Source organism: Grampus griseus, assembly GCF_964374135.1.
Source record: "Grampus griseus genome assembly, chromosome: 3".
NCBI classification, from domain to species: Eukaryota; Metazoa; Chordata; class Mammalia; order Artiodactyla; family Delphinidae; genus Grampus; species Grampus griseus.
Genome location: NC_139019.1, coordinates 154,818,468 through 154,843,722, shown reverse-complemented (window position 1 = coordinate 154,843,722; position 25,255 = coordinate 154,818,468). Strand labels below are relative to the sequence as shown.

At 40.9% G+C, this 25,255-nt stretch overlaps 1 protein-coding gene across 2 annotated transcripts in view; it reads right to left on the bottom strand.

Annotated features, from left to right (window-relative positions):
• The window catches only part of RNF130 (ring finger protein 130), a 107,784-nt gene that overhangs the window by 5,318 nt on the left and 77,211 nt on the right, over positions 1-25,255 (bottom strand). The window contains exons 4-8 of one of the 2 annotated variants that reach the window (XM_082649753.1): positions 24,092-24,163; positions 22,144-22,226; positions 7,236-7,332; positions 5,289-5,493; positions 1,985-2,078 (exon numbers count right to left, since the gene is read on the bottom strand). In XM_082649753.1, the coding sequence (XP_082505879.1) occupies positions 1,985-2,078; positions 5,289-5,493; positions 7,236-7,332; positions 22,144-22,226; positions 24,092-24,163 (551 nt within the window). The remainder of the gene's footprint in view (positions 1-1,984; positions 2,079-5,288; positions 5,494-7,235; positions 7,333-22,143; positions 22,227-24,091; positions 24,164-25,255) is intronic. The other variant, XM_082649754.1, reaches the window with a different exon arrangement.

Below are 25,255 nucleotides of genomic sequence, written 5' to 3'. Positions count from 1 at the left end.
TCTGAGTCATGCAGGCATTTATGAGCGGAACTCTAACTTACAATAGGTAACATGTCTATTGAGCATTCTCTAAAATATCTGATACATGGACTGAGCACCTGGATGATTCTGAGTGGCAGTAAGGTGACTACTAAATTACTTAATAATTCTCTAAAAGTGCCCAGTGTGCAGCTACTTGCTGTGATTTGTTTTCACTCTTTTGTGAAATTTTAAAGAAGTGGGCTTACATTATCATCTAGTTTGATGGGTTGGTATGGGAGTAAACAAAAGAGGTGACTGCAGGTGAAATAAATATTTCTCTCCAAACTGAGGTTTGCATTACAGGTACTCATGAGCTCTTATGATTCGGTATTCTACTTCATGGAAGAAAATTAAATTCATTTGCCAAAGGATAAAGGCAGATGGCCATCTTATTCATAGAACTCTGAAAGAATTGCAGAGGAATTGTTTTGGCTAACATTTATTGAGCACTTATTATGTACGAGGCACTGTGCTAAGCACTTTATATGCTAATTCTCACAACAACCCTATGATGTACTCCTAACTTCTTGTTTTATGGATGACTAAAATAAGCTTCAGATAAATATAACTGCCTAGGTCTCACAAGAAAAATATGGAGGAGCAGGGAGTCAAGTCCAGGTATGCCTGACTCCAGAATCTGGGCAATTAACATTGTGCTATGTTGAAGTAAAACTGCATCAGGTGGGCCCAACAGAAGCAGCTAGCTGTTGACCTGCTGGATGAGGCTGAGGCTATTTATCTGCAGGTTGAAGAATGCCAACTGACATGACATCCTCCCAATATACAATATGTCAAGGATGCCAAAGGGTACTTCTTACAAGTATCTAGCCAAAAGATCAGGTTAGAGGTAATAAAATCATGTCACTGGAAGTGGAGGTTACTTGCCCATTGTTTCTACAGTTGGACTATGAGTATTTAATTAAATCAATTAAATGAGCTTGGTTGGTTGTTATCAATCAATTAAAATGCCAGGACATAACTGAATATAGAGAGCACAGGAATTCTACCAATTCAGGTTCAAATTTGGGCAGTGTCCCAGGGATGCTTTCATCTTGAATTAGTTTTCATGAATACTCCTTAAAAGAAAGGACTGAATAGTATCCTACAGTAAATGCCAAAAATTTAAAGCAAAATAAATAAAGCCAATAAAACCTTTTCTTTATCTTACCCCCATGGAAAGCTACTCTTGGAAAACCATTGGATCAAAATGGACCTCAACTGTTACCCAGCCCAATTTTCCATCCTCTGAAAAACGTTTTACTGACAACAGCCTTGACAACACCCAGCTTCCTTCCGCCTGCATTCTTATCCTGAGCACTCCCTACCCCAACGGCAAACCATCTCACTGGTAAACAGCCTTGCTGACAGATGTTCTTCTTTTTACCAAGGCGAAATTTTGCCTTCCTGTAACCTACCCTTTGGTTCTCATTTTGTCCTATGGAAATATAGTTTATGCTTATTTTCTTTTTCTCCTGACAGTCTTTCTAATATTTGGAAGTCACAGGTCTTTCTGACTGCTTCTTTCTTGCAGGTTAAACATCCATGTTCCTTTGACCACAGGCCAGGGTGCCAGTACTCCACCAAAAGCTAAGTAGATAAGACTCCAGGTAAAGTCTGATAAGCACACAGCGAAGTGGGGCTAATCCTGTCTATGATTAGGACACGGGCATTCTCCAAATACTACGACTGTATTGGTTCCCTTGGCATTTGTTCCATTGTTGATTTATTCTAAGCTTGTGGCTAATGAAAGCCCTGAGATCTTTTCTAAAGTGAGCAGTTGTTGCTGAGCAAGGTGAACTCCCAATCAGTGTTACTGTTCATGAAATAAACTATTTTCCTAGGTATGATCCCATCAGGATCAGTATGAAATTGGTAGAAGGCAATTCTCATGATCTTTATGAAAATTACATATTCTCTTGGGATCATCTGGCACATGCAATCCAAGAAACAATTGGTTACTTACTCATTAGCATTCAAGCTAGCTGTGGCTCTGATGATCATGTAGCAGAGTGTGAGAGCACTGAGGAGGCCAAAACTGGCAATAATAAACCATTCTTCTGTTGACAAAGGAAAGGGAGGAAATCACTCTGGGGAGAAGGCTTATGTCAAATCGATGTCAACATTTCCCTCAAATGCAACGAAGCAGACGTCAACGGAGGTGTAAGCCAAGACTGGCCCAAGGAAGTGAAGCAGGAGGAGGTTTGCCAGAGAGCTACTAAGTGGAGAAGGTTAGTGGAAGTAGTGGTGAAAGCTGCAAGGAAAGCATGGCCCAAACATTTCTTCCAGTTAAAAGTCCTGAGGTTTGTGAGAAGTGTGGCCACCAAAAAGTATGTAGTAAAAAGATGTATATAAAATCGCACATGGACATAGGTTTTAAAAATTGTTAATTTAAATGACAGTAAAGTGGACTAGCCATACTTATAACCTTTCTTTCTTCATTTTGTCACTTCTGCATGGCTGTGTCCCTCATTCTTAAAGAAAGGCTTAGAAATATGGAGCAGTGGTTCCCAAAGATCTCGTGGGTACTCCAAGCAGTCTGTGGGCTGGCCTTCCATGGCATTCACATCTATATTCTTTTCGCTTATGAGTGGGTTTACTTATAGTCTTTATTTAAAAAGGACATCTTATTGGTGTCTCCTGCAAAGAAAAGAACTACCCTTCACAACCCCACTGCTGGGAAGCGGCACTGGCTGTTCTGGCTTTATTAAACAGAAGTAGAAAGGGTAGGTTATTCCAACTCTTGGCTCATCAAAGAGTTGAAAACCTCTGGTACACAGAACTCTAAAGGTTTTTTATCTAGTTTCTTTCTAGATCCAGGAAATAGGTTAATATTTTCCCTTAAGTTTTAAAACTCTGTATCATCAAGGTAACATTCCAAAAACTGTACTTACTGAGAACCACAAAAATAACCTGAGAACCAATCTGACTTCCTAAAAAGTCTTAACTATATTTCCTAAAATATAAACAAACTAGGGCTGGTTTAACAAAGTGTTACACAGTAAAGTTCCCTATACATCTGCAATAATGCAGAGAAGAAATTTATACTTGGAATGCCAAATGTTTATATGCGAAAGCTTTGTATAACATGGGCGTTTCTTAATCTGGTTTTCATGAATCCTACATCTATGCAAAACTGTGTGTGCCTAGGAATTTTTCTAGAAAAAGGTTATTATACTTTCACTGAATTTTAAAGGTTGTGATCTTCAAAAGGTTAAGAAGAACTGTTCTTCAGGATTCCAGGATGCTGAGTTGTTCTATGCGCATTTCTCTGCCCACCTTGGTTTACATTATTAAAATGCACAGCAAACTCTTTCATTTTAGATAACAGTGCAGCCACTGCTTCTTGGAATACAAATTCCTCATCAATAGAGTGAATTTACAAGGTTTTTATTTAAGTCAAAATAAACATTGAAGAACCCATGCAAAATCCACCATTTTTACCCACATATATTTTAAGTTAGAAAAAATATATACTGGCATTTAAAAAAAATTAAGAGATGGCTGATAATCAATTTCAAGAAGCTTAACATAGCATTCTTTATTTTTTTCTTCTTAGGCTTTTATACATGATAAGCAGACTAACTTTTAGAACTTCAATTATGTCTATGTTTCCAATTTGAATATAGCATCCATACATGCATGGCATTTCAGTTATAAAAATTAGTAACCAAAAAGAAGTAAACACTGTCGTAATAATACCCGATGGGCCCAGAGGTATTTTAGCACCAACCTACTGCAGCTGGGATCTCGGTCACCTCTGTTCTCCTCAGTGTGTAGTTAGCACAGTGCCTTGCAAACAGTGGATGCTGGTTGAACGCACTGTGGTTACTATGGCACTACAGACCTTTGATGTTAAAGTAAAGGTAGCTTTGGTCTAATTTAACCGCATGAGTTTTATTTATTAACATGTACAAATTCTGCTGAAGGTGATTAATTTGATACATGAAGTAATATTTTTATCATCAAAACATAAGATTTTGAAAGGATATTTCTATATAAAATATAATGGGATCAGTACTTTATGTAGTAGTAGGTGCTCAATAAATGTCGATCAATGAAGGACCTACCAAAAACTCATTAGTAAACAGACAACCTTTGTCTCCTTTATTACTACTAGATCAATTTTTAAAAATCTAGCCCATAAAACCTAAATGTCAAAGCAGGACAACATGAAATGCTGTTAAAACAAACCATTGGTAAATGGTAAGAAATCAGTCAAATTGTATCAAAGAATAGTTTTACTTATTTTATAACTGAATGAAGTCTCCTTGAGTTTAGAAAATGAGAAAATAAAACTTGGGAAATCATTTTCTAACAATAATTTTTGGTTAGTTAAGATCACGTATACTTCAATTGAATAGACCACACAAGTCTTACTATTTAAGGGAAAACTCTTTTTAACAGCTTTATCCATTTTACTGACTCCCAGAGTTGAGAGGAGTCCCATTAGGGTTAGGGCTCGAAGCTATAGGTAAGCAACAGATATACTGAAAAAGGCAGCACCAGGGTGATGACGAGGAAGATGGGGTGAAAGGTTGTTAGATGAAAGTAACACATAAAGAATGGATTGAAAACAGCTGGCTTGTTACGGGGTGAATGTCCACGAGGCCCACTCGCACGCCTGCCAGCCCACTCATACTTTGGCAAGGCCATCAAAACACTCAGAGCATTTTTTTTTTCCTTCTCGTCAACAGTTCAACAATCATGACGTTCATAATTAGCCCAGAGCATATTTTAAAAGTAGATTACCTTTTGGGTCTTCTCACACTTCTTGTACAATTATACCAAAGAGGTAAGTGCTAAGACACCAAATTTCATAAAAGTGTAAAATAAAGTGAGCAGCAGCTGGCCATCTCAACTGAATTTTTAGGTTCAAATTCTGGATTAGTTTTTTACTAGGTTGCCTGCAGCCTAGGTACTAGAGACCACTGGTGCTCACAGTGCTCACTGAGATGCTGCTGACGTCCTACCTTACATCCCTGTCTGCAATGCAATCGTTTCAAATCAGGCTTATAACCAGCTATTAAGACAAACCTCTGATCAGCTAGTCATCAAATGGCAACTATTCCTATTAACTACACACAAGTACACAAGCTTCTTACTATAAAGGAAGTTTTGTTATTCCAAATATCTGTTTTAACAAAAGTAACCATTACTTTCTCAGTTACAGACTAAGTCACTGTCCCTGGTGATTGCCTCAACTCTCCACCACACATGAAATACCAGCAGCAAATCTGTCCTGTGCCCTGGGCACAGGTCCCACTTACTTGTTACTGCGATGTTGATCTCTCCTGTTCTAGGAGTGAGATCCCCATCCTGAGGAAGAGGCGAGATCCCCGAAGTTCGAAGTGGCTCGAGGCCAAGGGAGTTGTCACTGGCGAGGTCACCTAGGGCTGATCTTCGGTTAACTGCTTGGGTTCTGGTGAGCCTTTCCATATCAAATGCTACGTTATCAGTACATGGCAAATTTGGCTGCAAAATATTTCCAGATTAAAAGTACTTGTAAGATTAACAAATCGTTTTATACAATTCTAAATGTTTGACATCCTGTTGCAAAGACTTTACCAAGTTTTTTCCAGGTGATTTCCTCTCATTTCTCTCCCCATCTACACCTTCCACTCTAATTCCAAGAATTTTTATTTAAAAGAAACAGATGATTTCTTCCACAAAATGGTACTAAGGAAAGCCAAAATCCATTGCAGAACTGAGAAAATTGAACACTTCATCTTTATAAAGTGACAACCTTTTGTGGACATGGCTCACAGGCAGAAGGATTATTATAAAGCTGACAAACAGTGCAGTGTATCACTGGCTCGTATGTTAATACAGGTAACATAAAATATCCTTTCACCCTATTAACTTCTCTGTAATACCCCCATCTATCTGCTAGTCAGTTTTTAAATATCTTCTATCTTTAAACATAAGTAAAGCATACAACCAAGAGCAGATCAACATTGAAAAGACTTTTGAACTCTAAGAAAACTATGTTTCAAAACCTAAGCATTGGGACTTCCCTGGGGCCACCGTGGTTAAGACTCTGCGCTCCCAATGCAGGGGGCCTGGGTTCGATTCCTGGTACGGGAACTAGATCCCACATGCATGTCGCAACTAAGAGTTCGCATGCCACAACTAAGGAGCCCGCCTGTCACAACTAAGACCCAGTGCAACAACAACAACAACAAAAACCTAAGCATCTAATGCTGAAGAAGAGGTACAGAGCTGCTGTGGGGTCAAAGCCTACCAACTAAAAAGTGGATATGAAAGTCCAGGGATGCTGCTAGACAGTGTCAAGGACGGCCCTCGCCAGAAGGAATTACCTAGGCCAGTGTCAGTGGTGAAGAGGTGAAGAAACTACAACATCACTGATGTGATCTCTGGAGATGGAGGATAAATGGGGCATCACTATCTAACTAGATTACATCTAAACTGTCATCTGATAACAGATTTCAAATAGGACTACTTAGATCTGTAAAGCTAAAACAAGGAATTCATCTGTTGGGTCAAAATAAACTTTCCTCTCTATATGGAGATTATTCATTCACTCTTTTATGAGACCAGAAAGTATTTCACTTTCCTGTAAAAAGCAATAATCCTGGACATACACTTCTCTTAAGGAAGGAACTGCAGGAAGTCTCCAAGGTCCTCAGTTAGTCAGTGCTGACTCTCCTGGCCCGGGCTGAAGTGCCCTATGTGGCCGGCACCCAACCAAAACCCCTGCCCAGCTGTCAAAGGTCTGCCCAGGGCTGGCACTGCCCACCTTCACTGACTGCAATTACCATCGCCCAGGAGAGCAAAGCCAAATTTAAGAGGAAGGAACATAAGTGATGACATAGTTTTATACCATGCTGAATGCAGAACAAATTACTATTGGACCAGAGTTAAAAGTCTACATTCTATTCCTTAAAAAAAAAAATATTGGAATAGAGGAAAATCACGTCCTTCTCTCTACCTCAGTTCTTCATCACACATCCACCACCCAACAGAAGCAGGCTGTAAAGTGGACTAGCACAGTTCTTTATCTGCTCTTCCAGAAGTTCCCTGAGGTGGGCTGGACTTTAAGTAATGTGGGAAAAAAGGCAGTGTTGGACTAACAGGATTATCTGGCAGAGAAAGCCAGTGTTTTCTTGTGAGACTTTTAACCATCCACTTGTGCTATGTTATGTTATGCTTAGAGATAACACTACACAAATGTATTAACAAAATAGGAAACATACCACAATTCCCAGGGCCTTCAAAATATTAAGTTTGCACATAGGACAGGTACAATGTTCACTAAGCCAGGGATCCACGCAGGATTTGTGGAAAACATGCCTATAAAAAAAATGGAGAATTATATCACAAATTATATACTAAAAAACTCCTAGGCCAAAATGTAAAGAAATGGAATTTTTAGTTAGTCTGTTTGGTACCAAGAGACAGATATTGGGGATGTATTAAAATTGAGCTGGCATTTGTGGAAATTGAGCTGGATTTGTGGAAAACATGCCTATAAAAAAAATGGAGAATTATATCACAAATTATATACTAAAAAACTCCTAGGCCAAAATGTAAAGAAATGGAATTTTTAGTTAGTCTGTTTGGTACCAAGAGACAGATATTGGGGATGTATTAAAATTGAGCTGGTAATCTGAATCCAATCTTGTATGTTGATAGCTGAATGAGCTGGCAAGCTGAATCCAATCTTGTATGTTGATAGCACTGTATAATGAGTACTGATACGTAGTATTTGGCTGTTTGGTGTTTTTACTCCACCAAATTCCAAAAAAGATTTGAGGAAAAGTAGGAAATTTATTAACAATGAAGATAATGAATTATACCTTATAAATCAGTTGTTTTCAATAATATCTAAAGTAGAAATAGAATTTCAAGAAAATATTAACCAGAAGTTAAAATGAAGAGTTCTCTATATAATTAGTTTCATGGACCTCTGTTTAAATGTCATTTAAAATATTATTTAAAAAGACTTCTAAGCAACCCAGGTTAAATGTTTGTAAAGTTATAAACATTGGGTGGTTGGAAATATTTTTAGGGATGCTCTGTGCTTAAGGATCAGATAACATTTAGTAGCAATTTCCAGTTGAAATGTTGAAGGGAGAGAGAGGATGGGTGATTTTCTCTCTTATTCCAGAAAGCAGAAAGTCACATCCTTGTGACTGGAAATAAATCATGGACGGTTTTGCATTCTTGAAAAAGATGCCTGTGTCCTTTGGAAAGGAGAAAAGATTGTGAAGGAGCTGTTGACATCATTTCTCAAGCTCAAGTACCTCTCCATGGTAGCTCTGAGAACCTGAAATGAGGCCACACGGAAGCCCCAGAGTCCTGGCCAAGCAGAGGCAGGGGCAGGTGCCAGGACAGATGTTCCGGGCACCTTTGGAAGCACTATAATCAGAGTGTTCAGATAAGCCAGAATAAATTTTGAGAAAGATATCAAATTGAACCATGGTTTGCCTTTTAAACTTTGTTAATGTATAATTTATATATAACTTATAAGCAGTTATATACACCTGTTTTAAAATGAAGTTTTGATTTTAAAAAGTAGGAGATCTAGAAAACTCACTTTTAAAATTGGGATTTGGAAGAAACATTCATGCTTACAGCTTCAACCCAAACAACCTAACATCACTTGGTAGCCTTGTACCCATTTCTTTGGGGTAAGAATAAAAATCTTGACAATTAAATATATTCATCTAGTCTGAAATTTACAGATAATGCAATGAACCAGAACCTCATCAGCCTTGGAGGCTTTTATTTAAAACTGAGGGTTTTTACTTAAGAGGTGAAAGTCATCAAACCATAGGCAAGACCTAAATTCATTCAGTATACACAATGCACTGTCACGTCTGTTTCCTGTTCCTTGCATCCAAGTATGAGTGTACTCCAAAAGGGAGATGAAGGCTCCTTACCACAGGGTTCCACCGAGGGCGTGTTCTCAGATGTGGGGTTTACTCCCCAGCAGCTGTGAACTGTGCCAGTGCTGGCTGTGGCCTAACAAAGACTAGAACAAGACCTCTAGTCCTTTTTGAAGATACATACCCTTTAGGTCTGACATAAATGACAGATTCTCCCCCTTGCAAGGGTGCATCTGCCTAATATCTGGCATACTTTTTGAAAGGCCTATGGACCACTGAGGGTTTGGTTAGTGTTGGGTGGCCGGGAAGGTTCTCTAAGCCAGTTCTATGTAGTGTGGACAATGGACTTTGGCCAGCTGGCAGGTGACAGAAGAGATAAGGTTTTGTGATCTCTGATGCAGCTGCTTTGGTGTGGGGCAGCTGACTTGAGCCGGCTGTTTGTGGGGACCTTGGTTTAAGCCAGCAGCGGTGGCCTGGCTTTCACCTTCCCACTCTTACCAGCGTTTTTGCTTTCCCCTTTTCTTATTGTCTGGTCTTTTCTATTACTGGTTATTCAGAAAGGAACAAAATGGTATAATCCTATATTTAATTTTTAAAGCTGCATAAGTTGAGTGTTCTCTATTTATCTGTTCCTTTAACCTTAGTTATAAATGGATTTCTCTTATGTTGGGGTTCTTAATTGTTTCCTTGTAGGTTTGCTGATCTAAAAGAAAGTATCTGGTCCCCTGCTGTGGGGCACTGTAATCAAGGAAAACAAAGACTAACTGGTTTTCTAGGGACAAGCTGAGAAAGAAAGCCTCCCCTCCTTAGCTAACTCAAAATCACAAAGAAATATTTTCTTTCATAAAAAAATAACTTTTCCTTTTGACTATCTGTTTACCCCATGGCTTTCCTACCCCCTGTCCCCAGCCCAGCCAGTGATCCGTCCCTCCCTCCCTCCCACACTCCCTCCTCCATCTGTGCTGTCTTTCCAGGTTCCCAACAGTCCAGCTCCTGCACCTGGCCCAGAGACCATCAGTCCGATTCCCACAGCACATCTCCCTCTTCTGAAAACAAAACCTGACAATGTCTGTCTTCACCTACTGGCCCTTCTGACACATGCCTATCACTCTGCTTCAGGTCACTGACAGAACTGTGGTGAAGAGCTGCCCTGTACTCATTGCTTCTTTGTCACCCATCCTTTTTACCTCTTGCTTCTATCTTCTCAGGTCTACTGTTTTACCAAACTCCACATGGCCTTCCCTTCCTCCTAGGGAAAGTTCTGCTACTACAACACTCTGAGCCTTGACAAACTGCCGTTTCTGACTCCCAGCTGTCTCATCTGAACACTGCGGGTGTGGGTCGCAGTGGGGAAGGTTGCCTGCCATCTATCTTGTGAAGCTGTTTGGAGCAGTAAGTGAAAAACTTAGAAAAGGCACCAAGGACATGCAGATGAAAGGTGTCATTAAACATACATTCAGGCAAAGTAATGTCAACATTTCACATGATATCCTGATACGTGGTCAGAACACTTGAGTGTGCCTCAGGTCCCAGCATGGCCAGCACCAGAGTGACCTCTTACAAGCTTGCAGACATACCACAAGCATGCACAGACACCTCAGAGGGCGGCAGCTGGGGCCAGCCAGACCTTGAAAAGAAGCCCCCTTCTCATTTTTATAGAAGACTTGAATAATAAAAATGCACATAAAAGCAGAAAAGGGCCCAACATATTTAGGGCTGAGTGGTGTACGGGAATGGAAAGCAGGTGATGTGCTGAGGAACAGTGAAACGTGAAAAGGATAAGCGTATCAGAGCTTCAACAAAAGTCCTTTATTCCTATTAGAAATACTTTGGGATACAGAATGTGAAGTGTATAGAACATAAAAGGAACCAAACCAATAATACTGAAATACGATGCTTTCCCACTCTCCCACTTCCCACGTACACCATAAGCTAGAGTGATCAGAACAACGGCTGGGGGTGGGGTGAGGAGTCTACACTGAGGGTGAGTTGTTTTCACAGTTCTGCAGCCTCTTGGTGCCGTGCAAGAACCTGGCAAATATAAAAGGATCCAGGATTATTAAAGGTCAGAGGAAAGAACTCTTTTCCCTGAACTGGGACTGGCAGCAGACAATGTTGAAACAGGCCCTCCCTCTGAGGAGGGGGCATCACGGTAATGCCTCTGCCAGCAGCCAGATGACTGACCCATCTTAGCTCCCGAAGTGGCATCTTAGACATACGGTTATCTAAGCTGCAGAACTCTACTTCTGAAAAGTATTTTTAACCACTAAACATTTTGTGGCTGACCTTTAAATAAAAGAGGCCTAAATAAAGTGCCAGTTTTCCAGTTTCTAAGATGTGTTGGCTAACATCCAAAGGATGATCAACTGTAATCAACTGCCACAAGTATGAGGTCCCAAAGCAATGCCAACTGCCATCTGTCCACAGTAAATTAACAGGACAGAAGGTAAAAAGTAAAGGTCATGCAACAAAAAGCCAGCAATCCATGAGAGGTTTGCTATCTACAGAAAGTCTTAGTTCAGTCTCGAGATAGGCTTGTTAAAAGGAAGGACAGACAAAGGCATCTGAGCTTTTCTTCTCCCCTTACTCAGGGGAAGAAGGGACAGTGAGTGCAGATGCTTTCCAGAGTCTGGCTGTAAAGGGGAGAAGCTGTAGAGTGGTACAGCTTTGGAGATGGGTTTGAAAGAGAATTATAAAAACTGGATAGAAAATGCTTGAGCATGATGAAATGCTGGTGGGTAGAGACAGAAACAACAAAAACTGGAGGGAGCAGATAGTCAATACAGCAAGGTCCCCAAGGAAGGGAAGGTGTTGGCACACAGAGGCCTAGGTTGAAAGAGCACATTAGAACCAAGGAGGCTGTCCTCTCCATCCTAATGGGAGGGAAGGCTGCAAGGGTGGGTGTGGAGGCAGGTACGCATGAAGGCTTGGGGACAGCAGGCTGGGAGAATTTCGGCTGTCTAACAGCCATTATTTTCTGTGAGATTTATGGTGAAGTTACCTGATGAGAGTGAGGAATAAAGGGATGAGTTAGGGTGTTTAAGGAGAATGAATACACCTGGATGTGCTGCTTGAGGAGTAGGGAGAAATGACCAGGGAAAGAGAGGGGCTCCGGGCAGTGCCCCCAGCCCAGCTGGAGGGCTGGTTGGAGCCCCACGGGAGGCAGGGAGGTAGCAGAGCTGTCTGGCAACCAGAGCTAAAGGAAGGCATAGCAGAGTCACACCTCGGCTCAGTTTTAAAGACCTATAGACAAAAGAGGAAGGGCAGGGTATCTCAGGCAGAGGGAAAAAAGCAAGTAGTGGCACTAGAGTTAATTCAAAGGTACTTGAGAGGAATCCACTGGAAAACAGAGGCTTGGAGAAGATAAAGATGAGTAAAGATGAGTAAAGTAAAGATGAATATTTGTGTTGAGCCATCCTCTAGGTCAGTGGTTCTCAACCGGAGACATCTGTGGTTGTCAGAACTGTGTGCAGGGGGTGCTATTGGCGCCTAGTGAGTGGAGCCAAAGATACAGCTAAATAACCCACAATGCACAGGCAGCACCCCAACCTGCCCAACAAAGAATTATCTGGTCCCAAATGTCCACAGTGCCCAGGTGGAGAGACCCTGCTCTAGGTCAAAAGTTGTCAACTTGGGTCATACAAAATGTTGCTTGATGTGCAAAGTTAGTCTTTACTGCACCTGAGAATCATGCTGTTGTCACCATTTCAGTTAGGTGAAATGTTTTGCTGAGGAGGCTGTGCAACACAGAGAAAGCTACAACCTGCTTCAAAGCAAAAGGGGAAGTCGGGGCAGTGGGCAGGTATAGTCTAGACAAGGATCAAAGGACAACCAAGTGAGCAGTGACCTAATTACAGGTGCATAGAAATGCTGTTAAGTTTGCCAAATTCTCATACTGGAAAGCAGACCACAAACACAAAGGTTGAGACCCCTCCTCTGGTGGAAGGTGCAGCCATAGAAATGGCTGAGATCAAGCAAAGCTCTAGACTTCAATAGATGGTATGGAGAGATTGGGAAGATGGCGGAAGAGTAAGACGGGGAGATCACCTTCCTCCCCACAAATACACCAGAAATACATCTACACGTGGAACAACTCCTACAGAACACCTACTGAACACTGGCAGAAGACCTCAGACCTCCCAAAAGGCAAGAAACTCCCCACGTACCTGGGTAGGGCAAAAAAAAAAAAAATAAACAGAGACAAAAGAATAGGGACGGGACCTGCACCAGTGGGAGGGAGCTGTGAAGGAGGAAAAGTTTCCATACACTAGGAAGCCCCTTTGCGGGCGGAGACTGCGGGTGGCGGAGGCGGGGAGCTTCGGTGCCGCGGAAGAGAGCACAGCAACAGGGGTGCGGAGGGCAAAGCGGTGAGATTCCCTCACAGAGGATCGGTGCCGACCAGCACTCACCAGCCCGAGAGGCTTGTCTGCTCACCCGCCGGGGCGGGCGGGGCTGGGAGCTGAGGCTGGGCTTTGGTCGGAGCGCAGGGAGAGCGTGAACACAGCCCGCAGGGGGTTAGTGCACCATGGTTAGCCGGGAAGGAGTCCGGGGAAAAGTCTGCACCTGCCGAAGAGGCAAGAGACTTTTTCTTCCCTCTTTGTTTCCTGGTGCGCGAGGAGAGGGGATTAAGAGCGCTGCTTAAAGGAGCTCCAGAGACGGGCACGAGCCGCGGCTAACAGGGCGGACCCCAGAGACGGGCATGAGACGCTAAGGCTGCTGCTGCCGCCACCAAGAAGCCTGTGTGCGAGCACAGGTCACTATCCACACCTCCCTTCTGGGGAGCCTGTGCAGCCCGCCACTGCCAGGGTCCCGGGATCCAGGGACAACTTCCCCGGGATAATGCACGGCGTGCCTCAGGCTGGTGCAACGTTCCGGCGGCCTCTGCCGCCGCAGGCTCGCCCCGCATCCGCACCCCTCCCTCCCCCTGGCCTGAGTGAGCCAGAGCCCCCGAAGCAGCTGCTCCTTTAACCCCGTCCTGTCTGAGCGGAGAACAGATGCCCTCCGGCGACCTACACGCAGAGGCAGGGCCAAATCCAAAGCTGAGCCCCGGGAGCTGTGAGAACAAAGAAGAGAAAGGGAAATCTCTCCCAGCAGCCTCAGAAGCAGCGGATTAAATCTCCACAATCAACTTGATGTACCCTGCATCTGTGGAATACATGAATAGACAACGAATCATCCCAAATTGAGGAGGTGGACTTTGAGAGCAAGATTTACTATTTTTTCCCCTTTTCCTCTTTTTGTGAGTGTGTATGTGTATGCTTCTATGTGAGAATTTGTCTGTATAGCTTTGCTGTCACCATTTGTCCTAGGGTTCTATCTGTCTGCTTTTTTCTTAAAAATTTTTTTTTCTTAATAATTATTTTTTATTTTAATAACGTTATTTTATTTTATTGTACTTGATTTTATTTTATCCTCTTTCCTCTTTCTTTCTTTTCCTTCTTTCTTCCTTCCTTCCCTCCTTCCTTTCTTTCCTCTTTCTTTCTTCCTTTCTTCCTTTCTCTCTCCCTCCCTCTCTCCCTCTCTCTCTCTCTTTCTACTTTTTCTCCCTTTTATTCTGAGCCGTGTGGATGAAAGGCTCTTGGTGCTGCAGCCAGGAGTCAGTGCTGTGCCTCTGAGGTGGGAGAGCCAACTTCAGGACACTGGTCCACAAGAGACCTCACAGCTCCACATAATATCAAATGGCAAAAATCTCCCAGAGATCTCCATCTCAACACCAGCACCCAGCTTCACTCAACGACCAGCAAGCTACAGTGCTGGACACTCTATGCCAAGCAACTAGCAAGACAGGAACACAACCCCACCCATTAGCAGAGAGGCTGCCTAAAATCATAATAAGTTCACAGACACCCCAAAACACACCACCAGACGTGGACCTGCCCACCAGAAAGACAAGATCCAGCCTCATCCACCAGAATACAGGCACTAGTCCCCTCCACCAGGAAGCCTACACAACCCACTGAACCAACTTTAGCCACTGGGGACAGACACCAAAAACAACGGGAACTACGAACCTGCAGCCTGCAAAAAGGAGACCCCAAACACAGTAAGATAAGCAAATTGAGAAGACAGAAAAACACACAGCAGATGAAGGAGCAAGATAAAAACCCACCAGACCTAACAAATGAAGAGGAAATAGGCAGTCTACCTGAAAAGGAATTCAGAATGATGATAGTAAAGATGATCCAAAATTGTGGAAATAGAATAGAGAAAATGCAAGAAACATTTAACAAGGAACTAGAAGAACTAAAGGTGAAACAAGCAACAATGAACAACACAATAAATGAAATTAAAAATACTCTAGATGGGATCAATAGCAGAATAACTGAGGCAGAAGAAAGGATAAGTGACCTAGAAGATAAAATAGTGGAAATAACTACTGCAGAGCAGAATAAAGAAAAAAGAATGAAAAGAACTTAAGGACAGTCTCAGAGACCTCTGGGACAACATTAAATGCACCAACATTCGAATTACAGGGGTTCCAGAAGAAGAAGAGAAAAAGAAAGGGACTGAGAAAATATTTGAAGAGATTATAGTTGAAAACTTCCCTAATATGGGAGAGGAAATAGTTAATCAAGTCCAGGAAGCACAGAGAGTCCCATACAGGATAAATCCAAGGAGAAACACACCAAGACACATATTAATCAAACTGTCAAAAATTAAATACAAAGAAAACATATTAAAAGCAGCAAGGGTAAAACAACAAATAACACACAAGGGAATCCCCATAAGGTTAACAGCTGATCTTTCAGCAGAAACTCTGCAAGCCAGACGGGACTGGCAGGACATATTTAAAGTGATGAAGGAGAAAAACCTACAACCAAGATTACTCTACCCCGCAAGGATCTCATTCAGATTCGATGGAGAAATTAAAATCTTTACAGACAAGCAAAAGCTGAGAGAGTTCAGCACCACCGAACCAGCTTTACAACAAATGCAAAAGGACCTTCTCTAGGCAAGAAACACAAGAGAAGGAAAAGACCTACAATAACAAACCCAAAACAATTAAGAAGATGGGAATAGGGAAATACATATTGATAATTACCTTAAATGTAAATGGATTAAATGCTCCCACCAAAAGACACAGACTGGCTGAATGGATACAAAAGCAAGACCCATATATATGCTGTCTACAAGAGACCCACTTCAGACTCAGAGACACACACAGACTGAAAGTGAGGGGATGGAAAAAGATATTCCATGCAAATGGAAACCAAAAGAAAGCTGGAGTAGCAATTCTCATATCAGACAAAATAGACTTTGAAATAAAGACTATCAGAAGAGACAAAGAAGGACACTACATAATGATCAAGGGATCAATCCAAGAAGATGATATAACAATTGTAAATATTTATGCACCCAACATAGGAGCACCTCATTACATAAGGCAAATACTAACAGCCAGAAAAAGGGAAATCGAGAGTAACACATTCATAGTAGGGGACTCTAACACCCCACTTTCACCAATGGACAGCTCATCCAAAATGAAAATAAATAAGGAAACACAAGCTTTAAACGATACATTAAACAAAATGGACTTAATTGATATTTATAGGACATTCCATCCAAAAACAACAGAATACACATTTTTCTCAAGTGCTCATGGAACATTCTCCAGGATAGATCGTATCTTGGGTCACAAATCAAGCCTTGGTAAATTTAAGAAAATTGAAATTGTATCAAGTATCTTTTCCGACCACAACGCTATGAGACTAGATATCAATTACAGGAAAAGATCTGTAAAAAATACAAACACATGGAGGCTAAACAATACATGACTTAATAACGAAGTGATCACTGAAGAAATCAAAGAGGAAATCAAAAAATACCTAGAAACAAATGACAATGGAGACACGACAACCCAAAACCTATGGGATGCAGCAAAAGCAGTTCTAAGAGGGAAGTTTATAGCAATACAATCCTACCTTAAGAAACAGGAAACATCTCAAATAAACAAGCTAACCTTGCACCTAAACCAATTAGAGAAAGAAGAACCAAAAAAAACCCCAAAGTTAGCAGAAGGAAAGAAATCATAAAGATCAGATCAGAAATAAATGAAAAAGAAATGAAGGAAACGACAGCAAAGATCAATAAAACTAAAAGCTGGTTCTTTGAGAAGATAAACAAAATTGATAAACCATTAGCCAGACTCATCAAAAAAAAAGGGAGTAGACTCAAATCAACAGAATTAGAAATGAAAAAGGAGAAGTAACAACTGACACTGCAGAAATACAAAAGATCATGAGAGATTACTACAAGCAACTCTATGCCAATAAAATGGACAACCTGGAAGAAATGGACAAATGCTTAGAAAAGCACAACCTGCCAAGACTGAATCAAGAAGAAATAGAAAATATGAACAGACCAATCACAAGCACTGAAATTGAAACTGTGATTAAAAATCTTCCAACAAACAAAAGCCCAGGACCAGATGGCTTCACAGGCGAATTCTATCAAACATTTAGAGAAGAGCTAATACCTATCCTTCTCAAACTCTTCCAAAATATAGCAGAGGGAGGAACACTCCCAAACTCATTCTATGAGGCCACAATCACCCTGATACCAAAACCAGACAAGGATGTCATAAAGAAAGAAAACTACAGGCCCATATCACTGATGAACATAGATGCAAAATTCCTCAATAAAATACTAGCCAACAGAATCCAGTAGCACATTAAAAGGATCATACACCGTGATCAAGTGGGGTTTATTCTAGGAATGCAAGGATTCTTCAATATACGCAAATTAATCAACGTGATACACCATATTAACAAACTGAAGGAGAAAAACCATATGGTCATCTCAATAGATGCAGAGAAAGCTTTTGACAAAATTCAACACCCATTTATGATAAAAATCCTGCAGAAAGTAGGCATAGAGGGAACTTTCCTCAACATAATAAAGGACATATATGACAAACCCACAGCCAACATCGTCCTCAATGGTGAAAAACTGAAAGCATTTCCACTAAGATCAGGAACAAGACAAGGTTGCCCACTCTCACCACTCTTATTCAACATAGTTTTGGAAGTTTTAGCCACAGCAATCAGAGAAGAAAAGGAAATAAAAGGAATCCAAATCGGAAAAGAAGAAGTAAAGCTGTCACTGTTTGCAGATGACATGATACTTTACATAGAGAATCCTAAAGATGCCACCAGAAAACTACTAGAGCTAATCAATGAATTTGGTAAAGTAGCAGGATACAAAATTAATGCACAGAAATCTCTAGCATTCCTATACACTAATGATGAAAAATCTGAAAGTGAAATCAAGAAAACACTCCCATTTACCGTTGCAACAAAAAGAATAAAATATCTAGGAATAAACCTACCTAAGGAGACAAAAGACCTGTATGCAGAAAACTATAAGACACTGATGAAAGAAATTAAAGATGATACAAATAGATGGAGAGATATACCATGTTCTTGGATTGGAAGAATCAATATTGTGAAAATGACTGTACTACCCAAAGCAATCTACAGTTTCAATGCAATCCCTATCAAACTACCACTGGCATTTTTCACAAAACTAGAACAAAAAATTTCACAATTTGTATAGAAACACAAAAGACCCCGAATAGCCAAAGCAATCTTGAGAACGAAAAATGGAGCTGGAGGAATCAGGCTTCCTGACTTCAGACTATACTACAAAGCTACAGTATGGTGCTGGCACAAAAACAGAAATATAGATCAATGGAACAGGATAGAAAGCCCAGAGATAAACCCACGCACATATGGTCACCTTATCTTTGATAAAGGAGGCAGGAATGTACAGTGGAGAAAGGACAGCCTCTTCAATAAGTGGTGCTGGGAAAACTGGACAGGTACATGTAAAAGTATGAGATTAGATCACTCCTTAACACCATACACAAAAATAAGCTCAAAATGGATTAAAGACCTAAATGTAAGGCCAGAAACTATCAAACTCTTAGAGGAAAACATAGGCAGAACACTCTATGACATAAATCACAGCAAGATCCTTTTTGACCCACCTCCCAGAGAAATGGAAATAAAAACAAAAATAAACAAATGGGACCTAATGAAACTTCAAAGCTTTTGCACAGCAAAGGAAACCATAAACAAGACCAAAAGACAAACCTCAGAATGGGAGAAAATATTTGCAAATGAAGCAACTGACAAAGGGTTAATCTCCAAAATTTACAAGCAGCTCATGCAGCTCAATAACAAAAAAACAAACAACCCAATCCAAAAATGGGCAGAAGACCTAAATAGATGTTTCTCCAAAGAAGATATACAGACTGCCAACAAACACATGAAAGAATGCTCAACATCATTAATCATTAGAGAAATGCAAATCAAAACTTCAATGAGATATCATCTCACACCAGTCAGAATGGCCATCATCAAAAAATCTAGAAACAATAAATGCTGGAGAGGGTGTGGAGAAAAGGGAACATTCTTGCACTGTGGTGGGAATGTGAATTGGTACAGCCACTATGGAGAACACTATGGAGGTTCCTTAAAAATCTACAAATGGAACTACCATATGACCCAGCAATCCCACTACTGGGCATATACCCTGAGAAAACCATAATTCAAAAAGAGTCATGTACCAAAATGTTCATTGCAGCTCTACTTACAATAGCCCAGAGATGGAAACAACCTAAGTGTCCATCATCGGATGAATGGATAAAGATGATGTGGCACATATATACAATGGAATATTACTCAGCCATAAAAAGAAACGAAATTGAGCTATTTGCAATGAGGTGGATGGACTTAGAGTCTGTCATACAGAGTGAAGTAAGTTCGAAAGAGAAAGGCAAATACCGTATGCTAACACATATATATGGAATATAAGAAAAAAAAATGTCATGAAGAACCTAGGGGTAAGACAGGAATAAAGACACAGACCTACTAGAGAATGGACTTGAGGATATGGGGAGGGGGAAGGGTAAGCTGTGACAAAGCGAGAGAGAGGCATGGACATATATACACTACCAAACGTAAAATAGCTAGCTAGTGGGAAGCAGCCGCATAGCACAGGGAGATCAGCGCGGTGCTTTGTGACCACCCAGAGGGGTGGGATAGGGAGGGTGGGAGGGAGGGAGACGCAAGAGGGAAGAGAGATGGGAACATATGTATATGTATAACTGATTCACTTTGTTATAAAGCAGAAACTAGCACAACACTGTAAAGCAATTATACTACAATAAAGATGTAAAAAAAAAATAGATGGTATGGTTTTGCAGCATCAGAGTCACCCAGGTACTTAATAAAAACAAACATGCCCGGGTCTCCCCTCAGGATTTGTTTCTGAAAGCTCCCCACTGATTCTAATTTTTGGAAGAAAAAAAGAGAAATAAGAATGAAACTCTTGAAAAAGCCAATGCTTGAGGGACAGAGAGAAAATGGAGCAAACTTCCCAGCATAATCTATTTTCAGCTGAGGCTCCCCTGAGGAAAACAGTGTCACCTTATTAATAACCATCAGTGGTTTTGGCAGCTTTCGTTCTTAGGTCTCAGATGGTCCCAAGGGCCCCTGGACTGAGATACGAAGCCAGAGAAGTTTGAAAGACTCGGCTTCTTCCTGGCTACTCCAGTGTCAAAAGAAATCTGTGCAGGTAAAAACAATTTTTAAAAGCAAGTAAGAGCTGATTATGCTTTATAATGTATCATACTAATCTTTCCCCTGATCTGCATAGTTGACCTTTGAACAACCTAGGGGTGGGGTGGGGTTAGAGGTGTTGATGCCCCCATGCAGCTGATAATCCACATATAACTTTACAGTCAGCCCTCCGTATCCGCAGTTCTGCACATTCAACCAATTGCTGATCATGTAGTACTGCAGTATTTACTACTGAAATAGGTGGACCGGTGCAGTTCACACCCGAGTTGTACAGGGTCAACTGTATTTGTATGTGTATTTCCTTTAGCCTCATGTTTTTATACTGGAAAAACTGTAATTACACAGTTTAATTTTCTATAGCACAGGTTAAATTTAGTTTTACAGATTTCCCTTTATATGTAAACTAAATGATTTGACTTCCTGAATCTTCGTTTTCTGTTTCAGTATATGGAATTATTCTTAAGTTTTGATTTAAAAAACCCAGATCTTTCTAGGCTCAAAATATATAACTTTGTGAATAAGTAAACTAACACCAGTAGCCTCATGGAGACAACTACTACTAATTATTCTATTCATTCACATGTTCCATATAATTAGAAGGTAAGAGTTATGTGGATGTCTTTTAAAAGAGAAGGGAGAAGGAAAAGTCTTTTGATTTTAGGCTCCTCAGTAGGTGACCTCATATTTTTCCAGTCAATGCTCAGAATTGTGTATCTTAGTGTCTCATACTCCCTAGCTTGGCATAGCACCATGGTAGAAATCCACACACTCTTTTTAGGGCACCAGAGTATAGGTGAACATCCTCCTTTTGGAGGGAGGCATGTGGCCCTACATAAAGAGCAGAAATAATACAGAGGCACACCTTTATATTGGCTCTGCCATTTCTGACTTGTGTGACCCTGGCAGCTCTACTATTGACTTTGCCATCCCTTACTGGACAATGGGGAGAGAGTAGATGTAAACTGCACAGAGCAGAGTACCTGACGTGGGGCAGGCACACAGCACATACCAGTCCTCCCCACTTTACACAGCCAAGGCTCAAAAAAAGATTTAATCCAAGTCCTAGAGTTCTGGTACCCAGCACCAAGTGAACACTGCTGAGGCTTTATCAGAGAGCCTAGTGATGTACCCTGATTTAAGAAGGAGAGGAACAGTGGCTAGTTCTGAAAACCACAGAAGTTACAGAAATAAAAATTCTTGACCTTAATGTTTTTAGGCTACTAATGTGCCTCCACACAACCTGTGGAGGTTGTGCCCCTGTGTTTCTCATAACTAGAAAAGGCTTTGCAATCAGTTCTTGCTGAGGCACATGGCTCACCACTATGTGCAGTGTGCAGCTGGGCCTCTGCCTACCAGAAAAGCCGTGGGTAAGGTGGCTCTCAAAATTAAGTGGATACCCACTCTGAAAGGGAGATGTACAAATCACATTAGTATCATTCTATTCTTTTTTAAATTTTTTTGTGGTACGTGGGCCTCTCACCGCCGCGGCCTCTCCCGTTGCGGAGCACAGGCTCCGGACACACAGGCCCAGTGGCCATGGCCCATGGGCCCAGCCACTCTGCGGCATGTGGGATCCTCCCAGACCGGGGCACGAACCCGTGTCCCCTCCATCGCAGGCTGACTCTCAACCACTGCGCCACCAGGGAAGCCCAGTATCATTCTATTTTAAACGAAGAAATTTGACATACTTGCAGGGGAGAATCCGGACAACATCATTCTGTTTATAGCTTTCTATGCAGACTGCACAATGATCAAAGTCTGGGTCTGTTTCCTGAAATGAAAAGCACAGCAATGAAAGTTATACGCTAAAGCTATAAGTACCTAAATGGAGGAGATACGATCCAGCTAAGATTTTTCCTGTGGCAACTGTGGTAAACAGGTGATTATAAAGTGAAAGGTTATAAAAAAAAAAATGTAATGTTTCCATTTGCTTAACTGTATTGACCCAAATTGTAACTAAGCCAGTCTATTTTGTTTTTAAACTATGGTGTAACAATTAATACTAATTCTTTTTGTGAAACGTCTTAGAAATCAGAATACTAATTTTTTTTTAAGATTCAAATCAGCTATCACCTTGGACCATCTAGTGCTGCATCACTATACTGGTCTGAGTAGGTTTTCCTCATCAGGACGCTCATCTGACCACACAGTTAAGTACAGGCAGAAAAGATGGTTGAGCCCCCTAAAGACTCACCCCAAGGATAGGAGCTGTGCATCTGGTCATAGATTTGGGGTAGAGAACAGTCATGGACTCAACTCTATACTAGGTCTTTATCAAGGGTCAGGAAGAGTCAGCCAGGTTTTTGGTCACCCAGGGTAATTGATCTCCTTCCTCCTCTGGATTGGGGAAGGGTTCCCCTGCCTTGTCATTAAACAGAGCACTACCAGGAAAGGCAACACTATTTGCTGTGTCACTGCCGCTTGGACTGAAACTCAGTAGGGTAACTCTTGACAGGTCTAGGAGGTACAAACTTTAAAAAAGTGTTGGTTTTAATAAGGAAAGATGGTTTTGTATTAGCATGGGGGGACAAAGTAGGATGGGTAGGTTGGGTGAGCTCCAGGGAAGTTCAAATTAATGTGGCAGCTGAAGGCTACCAGGTCAAAAAAGCATTTATATTGGTGACCACTCCTCTGGGGTTAAAGTACAGCTGTTGTGATGCTGCTTATATTTTCTGCAAGTGTTTTTACTTTTTTCTTTCTTTAGTATACCATGAAGTTCATTGAAAATGTTTCTATCTTCTGGAGCTGTGTCAAGGAAAACTAGATGTGGGGTGTCAAGGCAGTGGGAATAAAAATGAGTAAAGTCAAGAAAGTGGTAAAACTTAAGAGGATGGAGAATCACCTGTAATTATCCTTCCAGAGCTCTCTGGTAAAAAATTAGAGTTGGTTTTGGGGCAGAAGACAGGTTTGGTTTTATAACTTCAGAGATGCAATTTCTTCATTCTAGATAACCTTAAATATATTGAACACAGGGTCTCACATTAAGTTGCTGTTTTGTCCATAGAGAGCAGAAACAGGGCTCTACCTAATTTTGAGATCTGACTGAAGAATTAGGGTCAGGAATCTCAGCCATAGATGGCCTCTATCACTACCTCTCTGAGTCATTTCCCCTAAGCCACTAGATCCAACCCTAACAAACTGTGCCCTTCTTTCAAACTGCTTAGCCCACTGTACAGAAAGCACCTTGTTAACCAACACTCCCTTGAATGTGGGTCTCTAGTTCTCCAGCTAACTGGTGAAGAACCAAAACATAGAAGAGAGACGCAAAGTCGCATGAAGCACAGGAAGAGAATGCACGTTCCTGGCTACTTAGAGTTCTTCCCCCAAATATGCTAGGTTTTAGCAGAAGAAAACCGTTGAACACCACAGCTAGGGAAACTGTAAGTAGTCCGGTGATGCTAATTATGACAGGGGCATTTAAAATCCAGGAAAATTAGAGAACTGTATGGAGGGTCTCTGAATGACAGGCATACTAAAAATAAGATTTCAAAGAGAAGCTACTTTAGATAGTATGCTTGGAGAAAAAGAATAATCTAACAAAGGAGACACAAATGGTTAGGGTATACTCCCGCCCACCAAATCAAAAGCAAAATACTTTACTGTTTTTATAGTGTTAAAGTGATTTCATTACTGTACCTTATCACCCTTTTTCACTGTTCTGGTTGTTAATTTGCTGATGGCTTTCTTGGCTGCATCTCCAAGACGACGCTATGAAAATTGCAAAGAAAAACAGACATTAAGTGCAAGATCTCTGGATGTTCTTTTTTTTTTTCTGATATTTCAGCTAACTTTATTTTATTAAAATTTTTAATTGAGGTATAATTGAGATACACATTATATTAGTTTCAGGTGTACAACACGATTTGATAGTTGTATGTTTTGAAATGATCACAATAAGTCTAGTTAACATCTATCACCATACAGAATGTTTTTCTTCTTGTGATGAGAACTTTTAAGATGCACTCTAGATGATGTTCTTTATTTTAAAATAATTAAATGTATAAAGTCCCTATTATCCTACATTACTTTCCATGTCATATCGTATGAGAGGATTCTAAAAAAATAATTTAAAAAAGAGAAAAACTGGCAGTTTTCCCCACAGATTTAGCATTCTGGTAAATAAGTGTATATAGTAAAAAAGCCAGGTGTCATAATCACCATTGCATTTTGTATCTAACAAATGTGAAATATTACAGCATTATCAACATCTAGTTCTTGTACATGTCAGAGCTACTGCCACTGTTCTAATAGCTTTCCTGTTCTGCTCCAAGGATGACCCTTATTAGATATATAAGCTCTGTCTTTGTGAAAAGACACCTCTAAAGCTCCTTAAAATTGCTTATCATATCACTGTGGGAGAAGGGATACAATCATGAGCTCTACTTCTGACTCTGCCACTGCTATGCTCCGTGATCTTAGGAAGGTGCATTTACCTTTCCAAGCTTGAGTTTTTCTCATTTGTCTAAGAAGGTTAAGTCAGAAAATCTCTAAGGCTGAATTTATCCAGCATTTTGCAGACATTGCCAACACTGTTAGACACCAAGTACCCAAAGATGAAAAGACAGTGTACCCCTAACCTTGAAAAGCTAACTGAATTGGAAAGCAGACCAGTAAACACATTTTCATCAAGTGCTGTATGACGGAGCATGCCCAGGTGGTGTGGCAGCACAAAGAAGGCAAAATAATGCAGGTGGGGTGGGATAGGGCAGCAGAGGACTGCCAGGGAAGGCTTTGAGAAAATGATGCCTGAGCTAAGACTTGGAAAAGTGAGTAGGAAGGAGTTAGATAAGGAGAGCATTG